At 54.5% G+C, this 26,567-nt stretch overlaps 1 protein-coding gene across 4 annotated transcripts in view; it reads right to left on the reverse strand.

Annotated features, from left to right (window-relative positions):
* The window catches only part of ACOT7 (acyl-CoA thioesterase 7), a 108,131-nt gene that overhangs the window by 11,687 nt on the left and 69,877 nt on the right, over positions 1 to 26,567 (reverse strand). For all 4 annotated transcript variants that reach the window (XM_070385125.1, XM_070385126.1, XM_070385127.1 and 1 more), the window contains exons 6-8: positions 21,950 to 22,036; positions 10,474 to 10,590; positions 772 to 956 (exon numbers count right to left, since the gene is read on the reverse strand). In XM_070385125.1, coding sequence (XP_070241226.1) covers positions 772 to 956; positions 10,474 to 10,590; positions 21,950 to 22,036 — 389 coding nt within the window. The remainder of the gene's footprint in view (positions 1 to 771; positions 957 to 10,473; positions 10,591 to 21,949; positions 22,037 to 26,567) is intronic.

Genomic DNA, 26,567 nt, shown 5'->3' on the forward strand with positions numbered 1-26,567 from the left:
AGGGCTAGGCGTGAGGGAGGGAAGACTCCTGTGATTGTGGCCTTGAGCGCTGGGGACCTGCAGGTGCTAAGAGCTGAGATGGGGGTTGGTGGGGGGGTGCTGAGGGGGATGGCAAGAGGGAGGGAAATCCTTACATGCTCAGCGAATCCAACCTTCTCTTTCCCAAATTAAGAAAATGCTCATAACCTTCACCCCCAGCAGCCCCAACAGCAGCCTCTTGGATTGTAGAACCCAGGCCAGTTCCAAGGGAACCCTGCTGGGGGTTGAGGCCCTCCAGGATCTGTGCCTGGACTGGAGACCCAGGGTCTGCTTGTGGTGGTAGCTGCCTGCCTGCGCCCAGGCTGGGAAAGGCCATGAGGCCCAGCCTCAAGGTGCGGGGTCTGGTTTGGCCTCATCATGCAGGACTCAGGCCAGGGTCTCCTTGAGAGCTCACCCTGGGAGGGTCCTCTCTCCCGACCCCGCTCCAGCAATCGTACACAGCGTCAGGACCCCAAGGGCAGCATGCTTATCCCTCAGCAAGGAGCTTGTAAGGGGCATCACCTCTCACACTGTCTGCCCAGCCTCTCCCCCGCGCCCCCAGGGATGGGCTTTCACGTGTGACCTGCACCTCAGCCAAGGTGGCTGGCCCCTCAGGAGTGGAGGGGGGCCCAGTGGCCCATAATAGACTCTTGTGACTCAGTTTCTTCTGGAAGCCCGGTGAGTGCCCAGCAGGCTGGCCCAGCATGGGGGTCAGTCACTCCCAAGGACACACGGGCCAGAGGGGTCACTCACCACGAGCTGGGGCACAGGCAGAGACTTGCCCTCTGGGCTCAGGGACACGTAGGTGAAGAAGGCACTGGCGGCCCGGTAGCGCTTCACAAAGTTGTTCACCACGGGGTCGGCGTCCACCAAGACCTCAATCTCCATGGACTTATTGCTGGTGAAGGTCATGCGTCCAGAGATGGTGATGACACAGCCTGCGGAGCAGACAGTGGGTCAGGGCGGCCAGACCAGGCCGGGTAGGGAGGACGCTGCAGACGCCAGTGAGACAGCAGACCACAGTCCTCACTGTAGGATGTCACAGCGACACCACACGGGAGCCCCTGAGTGTTCGCTTTCTGGTCAGCAAGTGGGCCTCCTTCACTTATGGAAACATTCAGAGCTGAAGGGATCCCGGTGGCCACCCAGGTGAGGGTCTCTAGCCCTGGAGTGGCAGCGTCTGGGGAAGGGTGCTGGCCCCCTCACCCGCTCTCAGGTCCCTCGGCAGGTTAAGGCTTAATCTGTGCTGACCATGCTCTGGCCTTACTTGTGCCCCTGGAGCTGCATGGCTGCCCTCCCACCACCCACCAGCTGCTCTAAGGGCCACTAAAGAACCTTCCTCCACGCTCCCCAGTCCCTCCTGGCTGGCTCTAACATTCCGGATGCTGGTCTGACGGCAGGGTTGCATGTATGGTCAGGCCAAGCCTTCATGCTGACCATGGTCCTAAGTCCCCTGGAGCCACCGTCTGCACTTCAGCCCATGTCTCCTTCCTACCTTCTGTCCAGGTGGGGCTGCGTCTGTCTTGTCTGGCTCTCCTCCCCGCCAGTCTTGCCCATGGGACCAGCACTCTCCCCTGAGCCAAAGATCTGCCCTCCAAAGACACCCCTGTGGCCCTGTCTGTGGTCAGAGTCCCCCTATGCCCCCACCTCCCAACTCCAGCAGTTTCCATCGCAGACGGTCACACGTTCCTGTGATACTGTCCTGCGGGGGGGGGGGGGGTCCCCTGCTCTCACCCTGCCGCCACCCAACCTCTCTGCACTCCCCACACCCTTGGGTCCTGAACACCTACCCTAGAGCGTCTCTCCCGGTCACAGGCTCCCTGCAACCTCTGACCTTGGTCTTCCCTTCCTTTGACTTAATCTCATGGAGCCCAGTTTTTCTCCTATAAACAGACTCTAGCTGCCCCTCGGGGTAACTACGGGCTGGCATGAAACAAGCCAGGTGCTGAGGCTCCTGCCTGGTGGTGGCAGGCATGTAGTGCACTCATTACCACCACTGACAGTGCTTTGTACCCCAAGGCAGCACTGATGCTTAGGGTTTTCCTCTGACACGTGCCCAGGACCACCACCCCAAATCAGCCTGCTTCTGGGCCAGGCTCAAGGAAATTCCTGTCTAGGTTAGACCAGAGCTGGCTGCAGTGACCTAATACCCGAGAACCCCAACGTCCCAGCTCCACAGAGACAGCCCCACAAGACATGTTTAGAGACCAGGAGGACAGATGAGTCGGGGCAGCGGGTGATGGTTAGGGGTCAGCATGTGGGCAATCAGAAGCGGGAGCAGTTATTCGTGTTATAAAGTACAGATGCTCTGTGCCACACTCACCCCATATTCACAGGGAGCGCTCCGTGTCACACATGGCCACTTCTAGGGGAAAGGAAGGCCAACGAGTCAGCAACGGGCAAAGTGCCTAGGCCCACCCTGGGAACAGCCCCCACGTGGCCCCCATGGGCCATCTCTAGGGGAGTAGGAAGGGGAGGTGGGCATCCCTGAGGATCTCCCGGCATCCCTACCCATCCCCATCAGCCTACCACAGTGCCGGCCAGCACCCTCTCACCCACGACCAGACAGAGGGCTTGGGGGGCTACCTGCTGAGAAGCAGGATCAAGCCCCTTCCTCAAGAGGAAACTCACCAGAGCTCCCAGCCAAGGGGCAGGGATGCAGGGGCAATGAATGCAGGGCCTTTTAACAACCATTTGTTCAAAGAACAAGTGAAAACACACCCATGCCTTATCTCCTGTGTAAGCCCCCCACCAACCACACGGCTGATCATTTTGGGTAGAAATGTGAAGAAATTTCTCATCAAAACTGACTTCAGGAAACGAAGCAGGCTGATGATGTACGTGAGACCCGAGGGGACATGGTCCTGAGAGCCACTCATGGTAGGAGACACAATGACTGCCTCCTAGAAGTCGGGAAAGCTTCAGTACAGCCCCAGCACCAGCCTCCACCTCTCGGAGACGGCAACACTCCTGCCTCACGAGCCCCAGGCTTCACTCACCCCTGGCTGCCCCACATGGAGGTGCTTAAAAACAGGAAGCCAGACTCGGTAATTGAGGGGCAGCAACTGGATTTGAAATGGACAAGAGTCTCCAGTGCAGCCAAGGGCCACCATTCCCTGACCCTTGGCTGGGAAAGTACACCCCACACAACCCTGAGGTCTGCGGTCATCACTGGGGATGGGGTCAGTCACACCCCAGGGTAGCTCTGGCTACATCCATGGCTTGTCAGCTCCCAGGAGCCAGGAAGGCTCCCACCAGCCGCTGCCATGTCTGGTTCCCCCCAGAACCTGAAAGCATGGAGCGGTCAGTCCACAGAGGTGGGGGTCACAGCGATGGGCCCAGCTTTGTAGAAACAGACACACCCACTCCACAGACCACCCCCCACGCTGCCCCACCTCATCCACCCTCTACACGGGCACCTCTTTCTGGAACAGAGCTCTCCTCCTTCCAGGCTTCCAGGTCCAGGCACCTGCAGGTCTGCTCAGCTCCTTCACAGCCTGGGGGCTCCATGAGAGTGGGCGCCCCTCACCCCTGAACCAACATGTGGCCCTGTGTGGACAGTGGCCACGGCAGACTCCAACCGGATGGGGCCCCTCCTGCAGACGCTTCACCTCAGCTACCACGGTGGCCGCCTCTGCCCGAGCAGCCCGGCAAGGCCAAGCTCCCTCCCTCCTCCCTGGGGCCAGGGGCAGGGCCACCACCTCCGGGGGCGCTGAGCCAGTCTCAACCTCAGCCTCGGACAGTGGGGACCTGTTTGGGTAGGGCACGACCCCAGTCTGAGTCCAGCTGGGCTCCTGTTCACTTTGTCTCAGAAACTGCAAGGGCAGGTGTGACCTGCCACGTGCTCAAGGGTGCCCCACAGTGGGCAGTGAGACGCATGTGGCCCTGGCAGAGTGGTCCAAAGGGCGGGGACTGTCCCACTAGATCACACACCCAAACCCACCTGGACGGCAGCATGTTTAAGATTGGTGAAACACGCTCAGGTGGAAAAACAGTATCTCCTGCGGGCACTGGGTACCACGTGCCACCTTGGATGGGGTGGGATCCCAGAAAGCGAGGCCAGGAGAGACCACCCAGTTCTCCTCTGAGTCACAGAAGCAGGGATAGATTAGCCCTGACACAGCCAGACCGTCCCCATGAGGGGCAGGCTTTCCAGGCCCGGAGCCACCCGGGGCGCCTGCCAATTCCCCAGGCTACGGTGCCCTGGGGAAGAGCCCTGGGGCCCACAGGTGCTGGGAGTCCCACAGCCCTAAGTTTGAACTTGGGCGGGGGCAAGCCTGGAGCCTGCTGTGCCTTGATTTCCTCGTCTGCAAACAGCCGTCTCTCTGAGAGGTCACTCCTGCACAGTGAGCGAGTGGACGGAAGCCCAGGACTGTCATGTCTTGGGGTCTGAGTGTCCTTCTTGCACAGCCCTAAGGGTGGGGGAGGTGTCTGAAACCCCAGAGGAGAGAGTGCCCGCGGAATGCCCTGCGGTGTCTCGAGGGCATGAGAAGAGTCCTTCCAACAAGGTAATAATAAGTGACATTTAAAACAAATCGCTTCCTTCCTCTCTTTCTGCAGCAGGCACATTTGCATCAGGCAAGAAGCTGCTTCTGACACTGTCGCAATGAATCAAATGGGCGAGTGCACCGGGCAGGTACCTCCAGCTCTTCAGCGGTGAAGACACGGATGAACCCCTGCCCTTCCACCTGGGTTCCAGGACATGGGACTGGATCTGAGGCTGAGGAGTGACTCCATTCAAGGCTGGACCCACAGGGGCGTACCTGGCATAGGAGCCTGCCTGAGAGGTGGGGACTCAGCTGTGCTCTCAGGGACCCTAGTTCTAGTGCAAACACTCTGTGATGAGCCAGGAAGCTCACTGCCTCCACCCATCATCCCTAATCTCCGAACCTCAGAGGGGCCCATGCCCACTGCTGGGAGGCTGGCCACAGAGGGGGAGCACTTCCTATCCCACAAGGATTGAGAAGCCCCTTGCTCTCCTGGGGTTTCTGCCAGTGTCCTGTCCCCAGGGCTCACAGGGTGAGACCAGGGCTGGGGAAAAGGCAGAGCTCAGAAGTGGGCTAGAGCCTTACTGGCCTCTCTGTGTCAGCTGGAATTTAACACAAAGGGACCTCACAGGTGGGATGAGTTTACAGATCTTGAGGTGGGTGCTCAGCCTGCATCACCCAGGTGGGCCCAAGGTCATCACAGCAGTCCTCGTGAGAGGACAAGGAAGCCGTGACCACAGATGCAGGGTCAGGGAGATCCTGGGCTGTGGCTATAAGGGTGGACAACAGGCCACAAGCCAGCGAGTACAGGAGCCTCTAGAAGCCGGAAAAGGAAGAAGCAGATTCTCTCCTGGAGCCTCTGGGAGGATCGCGGGCCTGCTGGCCAGGGAGTAGCACTTTCATTACTGACACTTTCATTACCGACATTGAATCACGGCGCATGTGGCTACTGACCGTTGTGGGGACGGTGCTGGGGGGCTCGTGTGGGTAAACCTGACGTAAGCAGATCACAGAGCTGCTGGGAGCAGAGACTGAACTGTCTGCCTCTAACTGTCCGAATTCAGCAGGAAAAGGGGTCCCTGGGCCAAGACTATGAGGGGACACAGACAGAGCCGGGCCTTCCTTGGGGCCAGACGCCAATGGCTGCAGAACCCTCAGTCCTGTTTCAGTCTGGACTCTCACATACACGTGAGGGGGGAACCATCACTCTGGCAGTCCAGCGTGAGCATCTACGGTGGCTGGTGCTGCACCTGATCAGCATCGTCACCAAGGCTGATGCCCCTGGGCCCTGGCAGTGGATGCTGTTCAGGCCCGGAGGGTGGTGGGAGGGCACCAGGCATGGGTTCGAAAGCTCCGACCTTGGAACTCACTGTCCCCGCCAGGTTCCACCATGGACCCGCCCTTCGGCCACAGTCAGTTTCCTTAATCCCTTGACCAGCAGTTTCCAGATCAGAAAACTGGGGATAACAGGGCTCCAGTCTCATCGGGGAGGACAATCGTATCCCCCTAAGTGAGGGGTAATTGTGTAAAGCATTCAGCACCATGCCTGGCACTCGAAAGTGAGCAACGGGCACCAGAGTTAAACAGAAGGGGCGCCTGCAGTGAGCCAAGCCGTAGGCCACGGCCGATCCTTTTCTAAATCACGGTGGGGCTGCCTCGAGTGGCCCTCCGAGAGGGCTGCCAGCTCCCCCTGCACACGGTGTTTCTGCCAGGGCAGGTTTCAGACAGGGATTTGGAAAAGAAAGCGAAACACTAAAACATCGCTCTTCCTAAGGCTACATTGCCAAGCACTGCAAACTCTGAGAAGAGCTCAGCATCTAAGCTCCAAGAAGCTGGGGCAGCAAGCGTGCTTACAACAAGCATCTTCTAGAGACTTCGCGTCCCACCCTGATAGTCTGGAGGGATCACTTCTCCACAAGAGAAGGGTAGGTCACCTGTAGGTTTTCCTACCCAAGGCCTCCAAAACCACTAGAGCAAAGGCAACTATTTTCCCCTTTTCACTTTTCTTAGCATTTTAGCATCTCAACAAAAAAAAAGACAGAAATGGAGCAAGTGAAAGGAAGCTCAGGTCTTTGGGCTTCACCAGCTTGCCCTGACTAACGCCAGCAGCCCTGTTATCAGGCGGGTGGTTGGGGTCCCCTGTGCCCTACCCCAGCACTGACCTCACCTCGGTACCACTTTCTGAGGGGTCTCAGGTATGACACTGGACTCCCCCCAAGTCCCAACTCGTGGACAAAGTGTTCCTCCTCCACCTCAATGGCCTGGCTCGAGTTTGATTCTCTGCACAACCACTAAGACCCCCAAACCCGCCAACCCCAGTGGCAAGGGGGACAAACCCTGGAGGACTTTCAGGGCCCGCCGGTGGAGGGGCTGGGCTGAACCTGGTGGGGTCACCAGGAGGACAGGTCACCGGTGTTAAAGACCGTGAATGTGGGCTGGTGGGGGTGTTGAAGAGGGTATAAGGGTGGGCCCTCCATGGTCCAGGCGGCAGTGATGGTGTGCTCCAGGAATCTGGTTGGTAACAGCAAACCTGCCACAATCCTATGAGACAGCACTGTCCCCACTGTGTCAGAAGTGTGGGTGCCACCGAGCCCCCTCTCAGTACACACCCACTAGGGCTGAAATTCAAAGTCGCCCTCTGACCTTCTGGGCGATGTTTTCATGCCACAAAGCTGCACATATGGCTTCCTGACAGACACCCGTCCGCCCCCCAACTGACCACTGAGCCACAGGCCGGGCTGGGTTTTGCTGACAGCACACCAATGTCCGTCCTCTGAGGAAGCAGCCTCCCCGGAGGCTGGACAAAGACAGAGCAGAGCAGTTCCTGCCTGAGATCTGAGAAGCTGGTCAACCCAAAGGCCTGGCCTCCTCTCCATTCCAGCTGTTGTTCTAATGAAATATGCTGAAACAGGGGAGTCAGAGAAAGTCACACCCCCTCTGCTAAGACCCCACCTATGGTCATCAGAATAATGGCCCCCAAAGGCACACCTGGCCTCCATAACGGGGAGGGGACACACCGCTGACACCTGGAGTCCCCAGGCTGTGGTCACTGCTGTGCCTCCCAGGAACACTCACATGCCCTCTTGCTGCCCTGCATTCCTGCCAGCAGAACTGGACACAGCCATGCAGCTCTCCCCGCCGCGGTGGCATCGGCTCCCGCCCTCTCGGCCAAGACCAAGGGCCGGCAGCAGCTCATGGTCTGCGCCCTGAGAGCCCCACGGGCTCACAGCCATCTCAGCAGATTTGCATCAGAAAATCGAAGCGGAACCATGGGGAATGTCAACACCACCCCTTCACCAAGTGTCTGACACTCTTCTGATGCCCGGCGCCAGGAACCCTGAGCCCGCAGGGTCATCCAGGCACAGCCGGCCTCGCCCTACACATCCCCAGAAAGGAGCAGACAGTGAGAGAGGACGAGTGGCAGGGGAGCGGCAGTTCCCCTGGGGCCTCTGCTCCTCCATGTCGAACATGACACGTGACAACTGTCTGAAGCGGCCAGGCTCCTCCTCCTCGAGCCACGGCGAGGGGGGAGTGAAGAAGTCGACAGCTTCACACGGGGACACTCCTCGGGAAAAACAACAAATAAGGTGTGACACTGTCTAATGGCCCCGGGGACACTGCACTGAAACGGGCCAGACTCCATAACTGTGACTTCAGCTTGGCCCACATTCCTTTATACACAAAGCAAAATGTGATCCGTGAAAAGAAAACATTCTCTCTGCTCCCTGGGGCTCCCCAGGCCAGGAGGCCCAGCTCCAGGGCCGCGGGCTGCACAGGCTCAAGGCCAAGGCTCTGATGCTGTGAGGGATTTGTGGGGGTGTGGGGTGCAGAGGGCTCAACGTCGTGGGGGGCAGCCCACAGCCCAGCCCTCACTCTCACCTCATCCACAGTGGAATGTTCCACCAGAAAAGCACAGCTTGTGAAAATGAAGACCCCTTTCACTGTGTTTTGGGGGGTTTTTTGGCCATGCCCTGAGGAATGTGGGATCTCAGTTCCCCAAGGAGGGAGTAAACCCGTGCCCCTGCAGTGGAAGTGCAGTCTCAACCACTGGACCACCAGGGAAGTCCCCTTTTCTCTGTGTTTTGGGATAAGACTAACTTTTCTGCGCCCACATTGCCCTGACATCTCCCAGGTTTCAATGCGTCCCCAGCAAAAGTGCTCTCCTCTGGCCAGGGTTCACAGTGTTCCCTCAAAACGAACCAACTGAGCATCTCCTTGCCCAATGAGCATCTCCTTGACCTCCCCGACCTCCCTGTTGAAAGGTGATTCTGGTCACAAGAGGGATGAAGTGTGAAGAGTCAGGGGTGAGGAGGGGTGGACTCCCTGTTTCTAACAGAGGCAGACTTCACCCTCTGGGGCCTTCCCCTCAGCAGTGAAGCACCACTGACCTGAAGCAAGTCAGCTGATGGGCTGACCTGGAGGAACTGGCCGCCTCTGGAGGACACCGCTTTGCTTCTCAGCTGGCGGTTCTCAGAGGGCACTGGGGATGCACTGAACAAGCATGGTGTCCACTGTGGGTTCTGACATCGTGTTTAACAAGGATGCTGTGATCACAGTGATTTACCCAGGGAGCAGTCAGTTTCAGAAAAGGAGGGGCCAGGACTCATGGCTGGAGAGGATCCTTCCTTTCCTGAACGTCCATAGCACCCCATATACAGCACCAAGGCCCTGGGAGGACCTGCCAAGAAGGACAAGACCCACTCATTTTGGGCAAATTCGAAAAGGACTGTGGTCTGCATCTGAGGCAAACACCTACTAGTTGGGAAGGGGTTCTGAAAGCGGGGAGCCACAGACCACCCCTTCCCTCCCTTAAAGCACCCACCCCAGGCCAGCGTGGGTCAGATGATGTGCTCTCGACCAGGCCGGGAGGGGAGGCGCCTACAGCTCCGCTTCAGGCTGCTCTGTCCCTAGCAGGCAGCACTTATTTGCCAAGCATGTCTGCAGGCGTGCGCGTGCGGCTGGGCTGGACCCCAGCTGGAGGCGGCCTCGGAGGCCTGGACCACTGGCACTGCTGCCCGAGGCCGGGAGCAAGGAGTCAGCCCCCGCCTTCTCTCTGTCAGCCCCACCTTCTCTCTGTCCCTCTCACCGCCTGGACCCCTGACCCCAGAGTGAAGGAAGGGCTGTTCTCCAGGGGCGCACAGCCTCATCTCAGAAGACACAACGGACTGAGGGGACAGTTATTGTATGTCTTCAGACGAGCACGGAACCATTTCCGGGTGGGGCTGGGACTGATCTCTGCTGGGAAAGCCACCAGCTCTGTGCTGGGTGGTGCAGATGGGCTGAGGGCTGGGGGCTTACTGCTCTGACCTGCCCACTGCTGACGACACAGGAGATCCATCTCCCCTCCCCAAGAGGTTACGCCACCACTGTGCAGCAGCAGCAACTGTGCATGTGGGGCCTTCACAAGGCTGTGTGTCCCGGGCCCCTCAAGAGGGTAAGTTTATGCCACTCTTTAGCAGGAAAGAGTGACAACTGTTAGTCGCTAAGTCTTGTTTGACTCTGCAATCCCATGGATTAGAGCCCGCCAGGATCCTCTGTTTGTGAAGTTCTTCAGCCAAGAATACTGGCATGGGTTGCCATGTCCTTCTCCAGGGGAACCTTCCCAAACCAGGGATCGAACTTCCATCTCCTGCATTGCAGGCAGATTCTTTACTGTCTGAGCCACCAAGGACGCCCCTTAATGAGATGGTTAGATAGCATCACCAACTCAATGGACATGAATTTGAGCAAACTCCAGGAGACAGTGAAGGACAGGGAAGCCTGGCGTGCTGTAGTCCATGGGGTCGTAAAGAGTCAGACACCACTTAGAGACGGAACAACATCACAGCGGGATAAAGGCCTCTGGCTTCTGTTTCTCTGGCAAATGGGCAGAGACCAGGGCCTGGGGGAGCAAGGGTGAACCAAAAGCAAACTGTACACAGACCCAAGTAGCCAAGGCAGCCCCTCTCTGTTGGTGGAGTTGTGTTACCTTTTCGGATCTTGTCGTGGAAGTTAATGGCGTCCACGGAGGCCGTGACTATGTTGGTCTTGCAGTGACGTGCGGCCACGATCCCAGCCACCTCGTCCATGAGCTTCATGGTGACCCCTGCAGAGGACGGCGGGCAGCAAGTTAGATGTGAGGGAGAGGAGCCCACTGCCCATCCTGGAGACAAGTCACGGGAAATGACGCCCCTGTTTCCACCAGTAGGGCTGAAGCCGACAGGCTCAGGCTGAAAACCGGGCTTCCTGGGAGCTTTGGGAGACGACCTCGGCTGAGGGTCTAGGCCACTGACAAAGTGATGACCCTGCTCCAATCTCTACAGGTGTCCTATCCTGCCAGGAAAGCTTCATCATGCCCTCCTCTGGAGTGGCCGCCATAAGAAAGCCAGAAGACAGAGCTGGAGGGAAGGTGGAGAATCATAACCCTCTACACGGCTGGTGGGGATGGAAATCATGCAGCTGTTTTGGAAACAGCTGGGAGGTTCTCAAAAGGCTGGACACAGAGCTGGCACATGACCCAGTAATTGCACTCTTAGGTGTGCACCCAAGAGAAAGAAAAACATCCATCCACACAAAAGCTCGTACGCATATCTCATGACGGCCTTCCTTACTCATAGTACACCAGGGCAGAGAAACACAGGTGTGTGTCAACAGCTAAAAGGACAAAGAAAACATGGTGTATCTGCACAGCAGAATATTGTGGTTGTTTAGTTGCTAAGTCGGGTCCAGCTCTTTTGCGACACCATGAACAACAGGTTCATATCCATGGGATTTCACAAGCAAGAATACTGGAGCAGGTTGCCATTTCCTTCTCTGGTGGATCTTCCCAGACCAGAGATGGAACTCAAGTCTTCTGCACTGGCAGGCGGATTCTTTACCACTGTGCCACGTGGGAAGCCCCACGATGGAATATTACTTAGTGATAAAAAGAAACCAAGTGCTGATGACAGGCTACAACATGGATGAAACTTAACATCATGCTGAGTAGAAGAAGTCAAATACAAAAGACCACGTATTAGAGGATTCCACTGATATGAAATATCCAGAATATGAAAGTCCATAGGGACAGAAAGCAGATTAAAGGTTGTCTGGGCACAGGGAATTCAGGAGAAGTGCGGACTGGCTCCTCATGTGGGTAGGAGGTCTCTCCTTGGAGTGATACAAGTATTCTACAATTGCCTGTGGTGATGGCTGTGTGACGCTGTGAATACACTACAGAAAAACCAATGGCCTGTAACAGGTAAGCTGTATGATACATGAATTACATCTCAATAAAGCTGTTATGTAAGAAAACAAGGGAGATCACACCAGGCAATCCTAAAGGAGATCAACCCTGAATATTCATTGGAAGGGCTGATGCTGAAGCTGAAGCTCCAATACTTTGTCCACCTGATGTGAAGAGCTGACTTATTGGAAAAGACCCTGATGCCGGGAAAGATTGAAGGCAGGAGGAGAAGGGGGCGACAGAGAATGAGATGGTTGGATGGCATCACCGACTCAATGGACATGAGTTTGAGCAGGCTCCGGGAGACGGTGAAGAACAGGGAAGCCTGAAGTGCTGCAGTCCATGGGGTCGCAGAGTCAGACACGACTTAGAGAATGAACAACAACAATATGCTTTTTCCCTGTGACTAAGACAAGACTGCGGAAAAGAGAGTTCAAGGTCATGATGAGAGGTGGGGGTGACATTAGTGTGTGCAAGGTAGGGGGTCCTGCACCCAGAGTTCCCAGGTTACCTGGTGGTATCACCAAGGGAGGGGAGACTTGGAGGTTGGACAAAAAGAATTTATGTTGGAATTAATGCTTAGAACATACAAAGTACCTAAAATTAATCCCTTACTTGTTCATACTAAAAAGCAGAAGCTGTTAAGAGCAGGCTATATGGCACAAGTAACAATCAGCTCCTTCAACCAGCGTTTGACCCCATTTATCCAAAATGTGGGTAGAGGTTCCACAAGAGATTTCACTGTTACTAAAAATACTACAGGACCTAGTGTGTGTGGCCAGGACGGGCCCCAAGCCCAGGGCACACGAGCTGAGTGGGAGAGGGGGAACAGGAGCAGCTGGCTGAGCTCCTGATGCCAGAACCCCCACCAGCCCAGACCACGGCATCACGTGACCTGGAAGCTGCACAGGGTGGGGACACGCCTTGTGGTCCCCATGTCCTGACCAATTCCGAACCTGGCACGCAGCACTCAGAAAGGACTGCCAACTGAGTGATCAAGGACCAAAGGAACTCTGATTGACCCACGGAGCCAGCTCTGACAGCGAGTCCTCGGGCCCATACCTGTGTAACAACCATAGTCAGCCCAGGTGAGGCTGGGGAGAGTGTATGCATCTTATCCACAGAGGCAGGCGAGCTGCTCAGGGGCGTGTCTGATAATAAACTCCACACTCAAAACTAGCGTACTGTCTCACAAGCCCCCTGCCCACCCCAGCAGCTGGCACACAAACCTGAGCTAGGAGACCTGGGAGAGAACTGGGACTGCCCACAGCCCTGATAAGAAACAATGGTGTTTATAGCACCAACCCTGGACTGAGCCCACGGCCTCCTGGTGCCCACATCAGGAGCAGGCATGACCTCACCATGCACGTCCATTGTCAGATGATGCCCCAATTTGGGGTTTATCCCGGGTTCTGGGACAGTGATACACAGGCAGCTGGTAACCAGGAAGAGGAGGAACCCCAGCCCCGAGGGACGGGAGGTCTGCTCCACACGGCCCCCACCTGGACCATCCCCATCCACCTCCGTTACCTCTGCCTCCCGGAACCATGGTGGGGTCATTGAGAAGTGACAGCAGGTAGATTTTAGCATTCAGGACACAGAAAAACTTTTGGGGAAGACCTCAGATGTGCGCAGAGCTCAGTGTTTGGCCTTACACAGGCAGGACTCCCAGCCCCCGCAGTGTGTGTGTGGGAAGTGCAAGGTCAGAGCTGGAAGCAGAAACCTGTGCCCATGGCTCCCACAGCCCCGAGTCTGTTCTCATAAATGCGATGGAGAAGCGTGAAGCATAACTGGGCCCTCTGGGGTCCTGTGTGCAAAGCGGACTCTGGGGGCTACTCAGAGAGAAAGGGACTGATCTCATAAAACTGAGATTACAGGTACCTCGGGGATTCTGCGAGCTCGGTTCCAGACCCCTGCAATACAGGGAATTTAGAAACAGCTGGGTCAAACAAATGTTTTGGTTCCCCAGTGCATATAAAAGCTATGTTTCTACTGCACTGCAGTCAATATTGAGTGAGCAATAGTATTATGTCTAAAAAAGCAACGTACACATGTTAACTGAGAAGAATCTACTGCTAAAAGATCAGTCAGGGCCTTCAACGAGTCATCATCTCTTTGTGACAGCAATGTCGGAGATCACCGATCATGGATCCCCGTTACAAACATGATAATGACCGAGTCTGCAATACCGGGAGAATTACCAAAATGCGACACAGAGACGTGAAGGGAGCAGATGCTGCTGCAAAAACAGCACCAATAGGCTTGCTCCACGCAGAGTTGCCACGAGCCTTCAGTTTGTTTAAAAAAACTTTGAAGTGCAATCAAGTGAAACTCAGTAAAAGGAGGTCTGCCTGTATAATAATAAACACTGAGTACGAGCCGTCTTCCCTCTTCTGGGTAAGCCCTGAGTCGCTGCGTGGGTCTGGTCTAAGATATTCTTGTTCTCCCTGCTAAGAGAAAACAGTCCTTGCAGAAAAGGACAAGAAAACCCACATAATTTCACTCCTTTATGACGTTTGCAAAGAAGGACTGTCACCACAAAACGCCCTTATTGATGACTGCAGACAAGATATATTACAATCAATGCGTCCACTGAGAAAAGTAAATTTTGTTTAAAAACAAAAACAGGGACTTCCCTGGTGGTCCAGGGATAAGACTCCAAGCTCCCAAGGCAGGGGACCCGGGTTTGATCCCTGGGCAGGGAAGCACATCTTGCAGCTAAGATGCAGCACAGCCAAATTAATTAATCAGAAACCCAGTCACCTGGTTTGTAGCTGTCCTTCCTCCCACCGCTGTCCTGTCAGGGGAAGCCACCATCGCCCCTCTACTTTTTTTAATACTTCAATTAAAAATATCAAGCATCTGAGTTTTCTCAAAACTGCCTCTTTCTAAGTTCCTACTGAAAAACTTCACCAACCGCTTCCCAGTTAGGTACAACAGGTGCCGCTGACGATGGGAGGAGGACTTGGCAAGTTACAGCCTGTTGTGAGTTGTCCTAATTGCCAGAGATGCGTCACTTAAAAGATGACAACAAAACCGTAGGAGCGGCTGGCCTTCAGTTCTGCATTCATTTCGGGAATTATGGGAGGGGAAAAAAAGAAGACCTGCTTGGCCACTAACATACAGATAAACATCAGGTACCACAGATATTTCTGAATCTAACATTTAACTGCTTACAGGTTGTTTTTTCCTTTTCCTTTTTCTTTTTTTAAAAAAAGTATTGACAACACGTTGGCTAGCTTAAAAATAGAGGCTTAATTTTCTTTTCCTGGACCCGCCGGGCTGACTGGGTCGCGCCTGCTGCAAACCCAAAGCAGCCATTAGCAGCTCTCAGCTTGGTGCCACTGCCTCTGCTTGCACTGTGGGTGGCGATTTGCAATGCCCCCATTTCTATATTTAATCCTGGCTGACAGAGTGTGGGTGCCGGCCTCCTATATTAAGAAAACGATAGTAAGTTCATCTTATTTTAACTAGCCCACCCTTTGGAAATTATAAGGGGAGTTATTTTAAGAGCCAGCTGAGCGACAGCCTCCTGAGACTGTCTGGCTTCTCCCTGCCAGGTTTCTTTATTTTTTATTTATTTTTTAAATTAATCAATTTATTTTTTCGGCCACACTGCAATGTTTGCGGGATCTTAGTTCCTCGACCAGGGATTGAAGCGGTACCCCCGACAGTGGAAACACAGAGTGCTAACCACTGGACAACCAGGGAAGTCCTCCCCACACTCCCGCCCCACCCTCCCCACTCCCAATTTCAAATGTACCTGCAGGTCTCTGACACCAAGGACAAAGGAGTATTAACGAAGGTAGCTAATAAAGATTGTACTGGGGGGTTAATGCACAGTGTAGTGAAGATGACTCGTTTCTAAGGACAAAATGTCAAAGGGGGCATCTGGCTCCCACTTACCCTGAGCATTGCAGACCTGGGGCCAGGGAGAAGGGCTGCCTGGCCACGAGGCCAGGTCTCACTGCTCACATTCTATATCAGGGAGCTGGAGAAGGTCAGTCAAGCGCTCACTGCTACTTGAGAATCAATGCCTTCCCTGTTCTAATCAACAGGAGAAGCAGGGCAGGCAGATTCCTGTTCCAAATGCCACGGAGAGCAGGGAACGGGGGCAGCGGTTATACACAAGCCCCCCTCTCCGCTGACCCCTCCCGGAGGGACGTGGCCACCTCGCTGAAGTTCACACAAGACCCAGAATCATTCCCATGGGTGTCAGTTTCCTCTCGGGTATCTGGGCTGTGCTCTCAGGATGAGGACCAACAGTGGAGAATTCACATTCCTGATGTGGAACAGGAAGGACGTTGACAGGGGTATGCCCCCAACGGTCATGGCCAAAGAGAAAGCAAAAGCTGGTAACAGGTGACCAAAACCAAAAGTCCATTTGCAAAGGAGGACATGCTCAGGCCATACAGCTGACCAGGTTTCTCAAGCTAGATGCTCTGCATCTTGGTAAGAGGGGGGACTGGAGCCATCCTGTGTCCAAGGTGTGGGAGCAACCTGCAGGCAGGTGTGGGCAGGAGGAAAGCTGTCATGGGTGGGCATCGCTGCATCCTCTGACCAGCGAGCAGGAGCCTCCTAGCCAGCCCAGGAGAAGCTGGTTCACAGCAGCTGGAGTGTCAGGGTTGTGACCAGACCCCAGCTCCCACCCTGTCATCCGATGAACTGGGAGCCTTAGCAGCAGAGGATGGTGTTTTCAGAAACAGAGATTCTTAGAAAGTGAGAACTGGAAGGCAGGAGGCTGTCACCAAGGCAATTGTCAGCCGTATGATGGAGTATCAGGGGCCCAAAGCGGCCTTTGCCCCCTTATCTCTTGACCCTAGGAGACCAGAAGTTCCTCAAAAAGAGAAAACATGCCTTCTCGCCTCCTTGCTTCCTCCCCGGCCATGGATCTGATGCCCTGTCCACCACGAGGGAGGAGCTCCAATGAAATGAGGTCACGGAACTGAGAGGAGCGTCCTGTACTCTTCAGTGAAACCCAGTCCTCCCCCCGGCGCACAGGACGCCTTTTCACAACCACCCAGAAACACTCAGTAGATGCTGTTTGTGCAGGTGCCTCCCCCACGGACCCCACGCCTCGTCTCCCAGGCTTCCTTCACCTGGGCCCCCCTCTGCTGTGCACCCCACCTCCCTAGGGCTGGCGTGGCGGGTCTACATGGCAGGAAAGTGAGCTTGGCAAGCAGGCAGGTTGCAGTATGGGCTCTTACACAGGGTGGACAGGAAAGGCCTATTCTCTTATTCCAGAGACCTGAACACAAAGACAGGCCTCCAGACAGCTGTCAATGGGGCCTGAGCAGGCCCAGCTCAATCTGCCTTCGGCTCTGAGTAGACCGGTCAGGGAACTCGAACCAGCTATGAGGCCATTTCCAAGGGAACATGCAGACCTGGAGGTGACAGTGGAAGCAGCAAGAACTCAGACTCTGATGTTTGAAGCTGGAGCCCAAAGGACTGGCTGACAGGTGAGACAGAGAGCTTTTGAGACAAGCTGAGTCACAGAGGCCATAGGAATCCTGGCTTCACAACCAGAAGGACGGTCTGGCCGCCACCACAGGGGTAAGGCCGGGAGGAACCCAGGACTCGTGTCTGACACTCTGTGCCAACCGTCCCAGGCTTCAAGTGGCAGCTGGAGTCAGGGGTGGGCTAGGGGCTGTACAGCTGGAGCCACCGGCCTAGGCTGGGATGGGGCCTGGGTCCCCGAAGCCAGCAGGAAAGGAAGACAGGCAGGAAGGCGGGACAGCACAGGGACTGCAAGCATGGCGGTGGCGGAGGAAGCAGGGGAGGGCGACCCTGGGCCTTGGGCAGGGGAAGCCAGATGAACCGTGAGGGCCAGACCAGCCCACCAGCTTTGGCAGGAGGCTCCAGGGAGGACAAGAGAGGGACTGGGCCAGAGGGATGGAGAGCAGACGGTCCAAGGCGCAGAGCAGGAAGTGCCAGCACCTGCTGAGTCAGGCAGATGGGGGCAGGTTCCCTGCAGGAGCCGGCCACAACAGGGGCAATGAAGCACAGGGCGGAGCCTGTCCTCCGAGTGGGCCCAACCCAGCAGTTCTGAGGATGTGGGAGCCACATGCTGGAGTTACCGTCCATGATTCTAACAGAGAAAAGCTGCTGATCGCTTAGGACACAGCCACCTGGCACTGTCAACTCAAATCGTCTTTCCAAAAGATGTCTTCCATTCACTCAGGATGTTCACTCAGTTCCTTCTCCAAAAGCACTGTGGGAGAGAGGCCAGGCAGGGTAGGAAGACGGGGTGCCAGGAGGCGAGTGCCTGAGAAAACCACAGTCAGCATGGGAGGCAGGAAGCAGGGAGCTGTCCCGCCAGGACGAGAAGGTTTGGGGGAGGACGGACACAGGTATGTGTATGGCTGGGCTGCTCTGCTGTTCACCTGAGACTGTCACAGCATTGTTAATTGGCTATATCCAATATAAACTGCATTAAAAAGAGAGGAGGCATGGAGGTCGTGGTGGGTGAAGCGGCAAGGGTGTGTCCGCCTGCTGGGGAGGAGCTCAGGACGCTCCAGGAAGACATGGGTGTGGCCCTGGGCAGGTGAATGGGGCCAGGTGGGAAGGCAGGCTGGACATCAAGGTAGGAGAACAATAGGCATGTCAAGGAGAAGGGAGTCAGAGGTGAGCGCATGGAGCCGAGAACCACAGGGCGGGAGGGCCCAGGCTGAGGGCCCCCCCTCCGGGGTCTTCCCTCTCTGATCTGCCCCCACGGCCAGACAGGCCTTAGAAAAGCCCAGCGGTCTTGGCTTCCTTTCACGTCAGGCCAGTTGTGGTGGCAACGCTCCTCTTGGGCTGGGAGACCATGTGGAAAACAGTCAACAAAGGGCCAGGCAAGGCAAGTCCCCAGGAGAGAAATCATGGCAAAGGACATTCAGGAACCAACACGGGAGAAGGAGTGAGACCTTTAAGATGAATAGGAGACAAAGGCACAAAACCACCCCCACTTTTCATCAAATGTGAAAAAGTCATGTGTCGTGATGGAGTTAAAAATCCATCGACACAAAGCACGCCGCAGAAAACAAACAGATCTGCAGACCAAAACAAGGAAAAGCAGTTTTTCTATTTCAGGCAAGCTTTTCTATAATTATTATTATTATTCATTTTGTACGCTGCTACCTTCCTGCATTTTTAATTATTTGAGTTATTTTTATCACTGAATCTCCTGGGCTCTCCAGGTATGTTACTGTGCCATCTGCAAAACCAGAGAGCATTGCTACTTTTCTGCCAGTTCTTGTGACTTTGCTTTCTTTCCTGTTTTACCGTGGTGCCTAAAATCTCTGAAACAATGTTAACCGGACTGACTCCTGACCGACTCCTGACCTCAGGGGAAGATCCTCCAGGCTCCCCTCTGAATAAGATCTCCCATTAAGGCTTTTATCATGTTGGGGAAGTAAAATCAATTCCTACCCCAAGTGTTTTTATCAAGGATGGGGGTTTGGGGTGAGTTTATAAAAGGTCTTGAGTGTTACAAGAACCTAAACACCCCACGGACAGCTGCCAGGTCACCCCTTTCAGCCAACCATGGGGGATGGGAGGGAGGAGGGGGAACAGCCTCTCCTGGACCAAGATCTCAGAACTTCCAAGGGGAGGACTCAGAAGGCAGAAGCCCAAAGCCTGGCCGCCGCTGCTGCACAGAGGCCCTGAAAGTCAGCACCAGGAGAAGCAGTCAGGCTGCTTTCCCTCGCAGCAAACAAGTATCCTCTGCACCCTCCAGTTCACTCCCCACATCTTTTCATTCCCTCAACTGGTTATCAGAGTCCCCGTCCCTACAGCCAGGGCCGACGGAAGTCCTGGGTCCCATCGGTGATCTCCAGCCCTCCCCACTACATCTCATGCTGATGGGAGTCCTCCCCACTACATCTCATGCCAGCTCGGCGCTGCCCAGGTCTGTGCTGTGTGTGTTTTCTAAGTGGCAGGGTAGGAGCCAGTCCTCAAGATGAAGACTACTCAATGTGTGCAAACCAAAGAAAATAGGGCAGGAGAGGAGTTTCTCTAAGACACATGCGCAGCATGGAATTCCTGAAAAAAAGCAAAATTAGCAGCCATCTCACTTCACTGTTTTCTCCTGTGATTGGCATCCACCGAATTACATATAGTTTATGAAAGACTTTCATTCAAATGACTTAGACGCCGTCCTTGGTGACGGCATTCTCTCTATAGGAAAAGACAGTAAGATCACTGTGCTCAGTGTTTTCTGCATGATGTTTATTTTGTTCCTTCACTCCCAGTGAGTTACGAGGCATCAGAAGAGAAGACTAGGTTTGGTAAAATTATGAGGCATGATTTGTAAATCGTGAGCACAAAATCCCTACTAAAATAGGCACTAAATATTATAAAGCCATTGTAAACACTTCTTTAACATGTATTTTAAAAAATGACTGTTTTAAATGCAGCCACACAGGCTCCATAAATGAGAACAAAATGCCATACATTTCTAGAAGATTCCAAAAATTCCCTTGCTGCCTGCATTTCCTGAATACCTCAATCATGTGAGGAAAGATCGGACTGAAGATTATAAACTTACTGCCAAGGAGACAGTGATGGTAGAAATACCATATTCAGTAAATTTCCAAAATCTGGACAAAATAAGCAAAAATTCTAGCACAGAGTTTCGCAAACTTCAGGTAGAACAGAGCTCTATAAGGCTTCCCTGATGGTTCAGTGGTAAAGAATCTGCCTACAGTGCAGAAGATTGAAGAGATGTGGGTTCGATCCTTGGGTTGGGAAGATCCCCAGGAGAAGAGAATGGGTGCCCACTCCAGTATTCTTGCCTGGAGAATCCCATAGACAGAGGAGCCTGGCAGGCTACAGTCCATGGGGTTGCAAAAGAGCTGGACGCGACTGAGCACACTATACACAACGAGTCTCAGAGACAGCTCTCAGCAGTTCCAGAAGCCTGGCTGTTGGATACAGGGGCTAGTGAAGAACAAAGCTGCAGAGGCCACGGCAGCTCTCTAAGTAGAAAGACACCCTGACTGTCACAACATTCACGGCCTAGAATGTACCCTTTGCTGTGAAGTACAGCTTCCCTTAGGTAGGACCAAGTTCATCAGATCTAAGGGCATTGTGGCCAGCGCTTAGTTCAAAGAGGAAAATTATCATGAAATTGGGAAAAGAAATACACAAAAAGAGGATTAGTTTAAAAAAAAAGAAACAAACTTGAAAAACACATCTCAAATCAGGGCCCCTTCCCTGATTCTGACAGGCCCAGGGCCTATCACCCCAAGCTTTCCAACCCGAGCCTGACCTATGTCTCTTCTTTCCAGAGCAAGCTTCTGCAAAGCATCTCTCTGACTCTATGTGAAACCCCAGAGCCTACACAAAGAGTTAAGACTAAGCCCTGCTCCGGAGGCATCCCCTGGTAGAAGTATCAATGCAGTCCTGCATGGAGTGGCACTACTGGAATGGGGTTTTGAAGGATGAATAGGAGTTTTCACAGAGAAGAAAGGAAAGCTTGGCATTCAAGGCGATTGGAAATGAAGAATGCAAATGAATAGCATGTGCAAGTGCCCATCACGCCTGGGGGATGAGGGATTACTTGTATGCCAAAAGGAGTAGTGCCCAGACTCCCACCGCCCACACAACTTCTGCTAACTGCCACTCTGCTTCCCAACTTTTCCCCTTACGTTTTTTCTTTACATCGACCTTTTTTTTTTTTAAGTTTACTTTAATGTCATCTGAGAGAATTATCTCCGTTAGACTCTGGACTATGACGTACCATTTACATTTTCCTCATATCAGAGAAAATAGTCACACACCGTTAGAGCAGCGGGGCTGGAACTGAGTCCTCTCTTGTGCCACCCGTGGGCCCCAAGCTGGGAGTCCAAGGCCTGTGCTGTCCGAGGTGGAGTTTGATTAACGGAAGAAACACATGCAAACACCAGAGGCAAGACCCTTCTCTCTTGGTGGGTCACACTGTCTCTCTCTGCTGGCCTCACTGTTCCCCCAAAGGCCCTGCTCTGACCCACAGGCAGCCATTAGACGTCTCATGGCCATAAGCTCCCAGGGTTGCATGTGACCCTCCGTTAGGACAGTTACCCATTTGACTTCGATTTACCAGTGTGAAAAACACGCGTTGACAGTATTTCGGTAATTTATTATGCAACTTCTTAAAAGTTGAAATTCATACTTCATTAAACACAAGAGCCTAAACTGGGTCAGATGGCAGCATGGCCTCCTGGGGGACTAACAAGGGACCAGTGAGTGGGAAGGGACAGCGAGGGTCATTTGTCCTCACCTCCGTGCACGAAGCCGTGCAGGGTGCAGTCGGAAGGCCCCACCAGGTGGATCAAGCTGGACTGGCTGTAGCTGACCGTGTTCGGCTCTGGAATCATGAAGGAGAGAGATTAGGTCACAAGACTGATCGGTTTCCACAGCTGAAGGGGCCCGCAGTGCGACACTGTCCTGATGTTCACATGGTCATTGCCACCACCCTGGGTGGGGTTTCTCTAAGGAACACTGGTCTCAAAACGCTCCAGTCCGTGGGGGTAAGGCTTGAGAATTAATTAGCCTCTTGGATAGTGGGTCGTGATGTCATTTCCTTGGGGACACCAGTGTCCCCAGTGAAGCCCTGCCCTGCTCCATGGGCAGCCACTGACCACCTCTGGGCTATAAGCCCCCAGGATGGGTGTGGCCATCTGTTAGGACACAGTCACCAATCCGACTTTCATGCCCCATTCTGTAAACATTTTAGCCATTTATTACACAGCTTCTCGAAAGCTGCAACTTCATTAAACACAACAATAGGTAGAGACTCTGAACCAGACAGAAACACCGCAGGTGTGGGACCCCAGACCCCACTCTGGACTCCAGCTGGCCCTCGGTGCCGACCCGGCCCAAGAGACGCAGCACCGGAAGGGGTGCTGGCTTTTCCTCCTGCATTCCCCGTGCATGTTCCCAGAGCACCAAGCCATCACCCCTCACCCATGTGCCATGGCTGCTGCTGAAAATCTCTAATAAGAGGCTGCACTTAAAAAAAAAGAAGATGCAATAAAGCCCCATCTCCAGAAAGTGACACCATCCCTCAAAACACTGACTCTTCTGACAGGTGTGAGTAATTCAACAAAGGGGCTTCCGGGAAGACCCCCTGCCGGGACGGCTTCCGCCTTCCCTGCCCGGACAGCTGGTGCTCAGAGAGGGTGGCCCCTTCCTGCCCCAGCAAGACGGAGCTGCCGAGGAAGCCAGCCTGCTGGGCCCCTGAATGGCTGAGACACCCTGCAGGTGAAGAAAGGTCCTTCCCATGTTTGGATGTAGACAGAAAAGCCTTTGCAGGAAGTAACGGTGCTCAGGACCCAGGTCGGGTCACCCAGCATCGACAGTTGCCTCTGAGACTCTGCGTGGTGCTCCTCCACGTGGGATCCCAGGAGGTGTGGTTGTCTGTGGGGGTGTTGAAACAGGAAGATCTGCGTTCCTGTGAGCCGGGGTTTTGAGGACTGACTTCCAAACTCAAGATATTTGCTATTTGTTCTCAAGCCTCCCAGCTTAGAGAGATTTAGACTCAAGTTTCGAGCTCATATGTGAAGTGCCATCTGCTCCAAGAGAGCCCTACGGGAGGGACTCGACCATGTTGACATGCTCTTGGCTGGGAGGGCCCTCGGCTGCGGCGGAGGCCTTGAAGCGGCTCCAGCTCGGGAGGTGGGGAGGGCGCGGGGCTCTCATTGTTATCCGCGGTCAGCTTCTGTCTCTGGGGGTTCTGGCGACTGGCCTGCTCTCCGGGCTCCCTGTGTGACCAGCAGAGGCAGCAGCCAGCTGCCATGGGAGGTCCTGGCACCAGCCTCGGGTGGACCCTCCACCAGGGACGTGTCTGAAGCCACAGCCTGTCGCAGTGTCAGAGCTGGTGGGGAATGCCCTGCCGAGAGGCCAGCTCTGAGGACTCTACCCTCCAGCCCACCCACCTGGATGTGGACCCCTCAGGAGCAGGGGCACAAGGACGCCATCTAAAACCAGACAACAGATGGCATGCGTAGCTCCATGGCTCAGGGAAAGTGCTCAAGGGCCCCCAGCATCCCCGGGAACTGTGGTCAGCGCAGACGACCCCCAGGAGGAGATGCTTCCTCTCCCAGCTGCCTCCCAGGCCCGGGCTCGTCCAGAACAGTCCAGATCATTGGGGAACCACACTGGGTCTCAAGGAAACATCGCTGGACACACTACACTGGATGAGAAGGGAGGCCCTGAGAAGGTGCCCAAGACGCTGCCCTGCCCCGTTCCTAACTTCATTCCAAGTGGAGAAGAGCACCCAAAACCCTCTTTCTGCTCAGGAGGAGATCATGGCCCCTGCTGGTCAGGTGCACCCATGGCCACGCCTACTGTGGCCTGGGGTGACTGGGTGGAGGGGCACAGCCTGAGGACCACAGAGGATACCAGCTAAGTCCCTCTGCCAACACAGCCATCAGAGAACCACTCCAGGGCAGCACTAGCAGCCCACAACACACCCGATCTTCAAGGACTGTCTCCCTTGGGCCTCTCTCTGCAAAGAACAAAAAGGCACCGAGAGCCACGCAGTACCCTGTGGTGCTTTCTCCGCTTTGTGTCCTGCTCATAAAAAACATCAAAGCAGCTATTTTACAGCATGAATGGAAATGAAAAGCCTCAAATTTGGCCCGCTCTCAGGAACTGCTCTGACCAGTTAAGAGGTCTGCGGGTGGACAATGACAAAAGATTTTTTTTTTAATTTCTAACAATGGAAATAGCACACAAAAATCTTTGTCATGTCAACTATCTACTTATTCAAATGACAAGCCATTTGAAATAACTATAACCACCGAGTCAAAGAGATGTCCCCCAGTTTTCTATAGTAATGTTTAAAATATCAATTAAGCCGTGTCTACTAATTCAGTGTTCTTGGAACCCGCATTGATGTGCTTTTAACAAGTGAAAACACCAAACTTCTGATGGGAAAGAAAAATGCACACACACCCTCAAGCGCTCCTTCCCTGGGCCATGAGCTGTAACTCTGGGGATTCAGGGGGCTCTGGAGGCTGGGACTGTGCCAGGGGGGTCCACAGTCACCTCCTGTCCCTGGTCATCCTCAGTGGCCCTTCCCCTGTTCTTTACACCCTGTCTCTTAGGGGAACCAGAGAGAAACCTGAGATGGGTCTTCAAAGCTCGAGGGCGAGGCACAGACATACAGGGGTCACCTGTGATTGTGACCAGTGCTGCCCTAACAAACAGACGTGGGGCTGGACACAATGGTGGTCGCTGTCCTTGAGGGTGGCGTGCACACACGGGACCAGGAGGGAGAACCAGGCAGGCCTGTCTCCTCGCCTGCTTCCCGCCTGGACCACACTTTCCAGCCCCCACAGGAGAGTGAGCAGAAGTGTCCCGACCCAGGGCCAACCCATCGAGCCCCTGACAGACAGCCTCCCTGCTCCTTCCCCTCCCAAGGCGCCAGGAGCTACCTGACACAGAGGTGGAGCTATGAGGCCAAGGTCCCCACCTCCTGGAGGAGATTCCCCGGATTAGGACTTTACAGGGAATAAACCTCTAGCATTACACACTAGTGAGTGTAAGCAGCTACCATGGCCTTGACTAATGCGCCTCATCTTTGAACCTGCAATTTCAGAATGATGTCTGGAAACTGATTGAGGTCCCCAGGGCAGCCAGAGATCAGCACAGACCCCCCCGCCCCCCTCCTTCATGCCCACAGTAGGAACCTGAGGCACAGACAGGCTAAGTCCCCACAGAGCAGAGCTGGGGTCCAAGCCCAGAGGTTCCTTATTCTGCTCCCTCCTCCTCCCCAGGACAAGTGGTGCTGGGAGGTGGGGTGACAGGGCCTGGCCAGACCCCAGGAAGAAGGCTCTCCCATCCAGGGCCAGCCCCCAGTGGGCAAGCACCAAGCCCTCTTGTGGGTGGCTCAGAATGGACTGGCCAGCAGGAGTGGTCAGGTACTGGCTGACCTCAGGGAGGCAGGGTCCAGGCCCAGCCCAAGAATGAGGGGATGGTCTGATTCATCAAGACCCCAGCTGTTGAACTTCCCTGGTGGTTCGGTGGATAAGAATCCACCTGCTAATGCAGGGGACATGGGTTCGATCCCTGGTCCAGGAAGATTCTACATGCCACGGAACAACTAAGCCCAAGAGCCACAACTACTGAGCCTGCGCGTGGCAACTACTGAGCCTAGGCACCCTAGAGTCCGTGCTTCACAAGAGAAGCCATGCAGTGAGGAGCCCAAGCACCACAAGGAAGAGTAGCCCCTGCTCACCTCAGCTAGAGAAAGCCCATGCACAGCAACAAAGACCCAGCACAACCAAAAAACAAACAAATAAAAAAAGACCCTGGCTGCCCTAGCAATGGGCACACTGGGGAGTGTGGGATCAGACTTCAAGGTGATACTGCTTCAAACCCAAAGGCCAGGGAAGAGGCAGAGCTAATTCCGTCATAAACCCGAGAGCCCCCAGAATGGACGGTGGGTTACAGGACTAGACAGTCCCTACACAGTTAAGGCTGGACAACTAACGGTCATGAACTGAAGAGTTCAAGGTAACTGTATTTTGTCTTGTCAGATGGAGAAAACACAGTAAGAAAAACTGGCCTTCTAAAAAACTCCCAGACTCTCTGAAAAGACACCTGAAAGATGAACTTGGCCCTCGCAGGGGTTGCTAGGCAACAGCCACAGAGATAAAATCTGATTCTGACTGCAAAAGTAACGGAGAGCTGCAGATCCAGAGGGACTTGCGTGTGGTGGGGTGGCAAGTCCAGGGTCAAGCCTGCCTCCCCAAGGCAGGGCGGGGGTCCTCCCACAGGGAGGGGCACAAGTGTTAGGAGACCCCAGTGCCAAGCGCACACGGCAGTGCTCAAAAACCCTGCAGAGATATGTGACTTCTTTAAGAAGTGGTTAAAAGTCAGTCCCTATTGCT

This window comes from Bos mutus, chromosome 16 (assembly GCF_027580195.1).
Source record: "Bos mutus isolate GX-2022 chromosome 16, NWIPB_WYAK_1.1, whole genome shotgun sequence".
NCBI lineage: Eukaryota > Metazoa > Chordata > Mammalia > Artiodactyla > Bovidae > Bos > Bos mutus.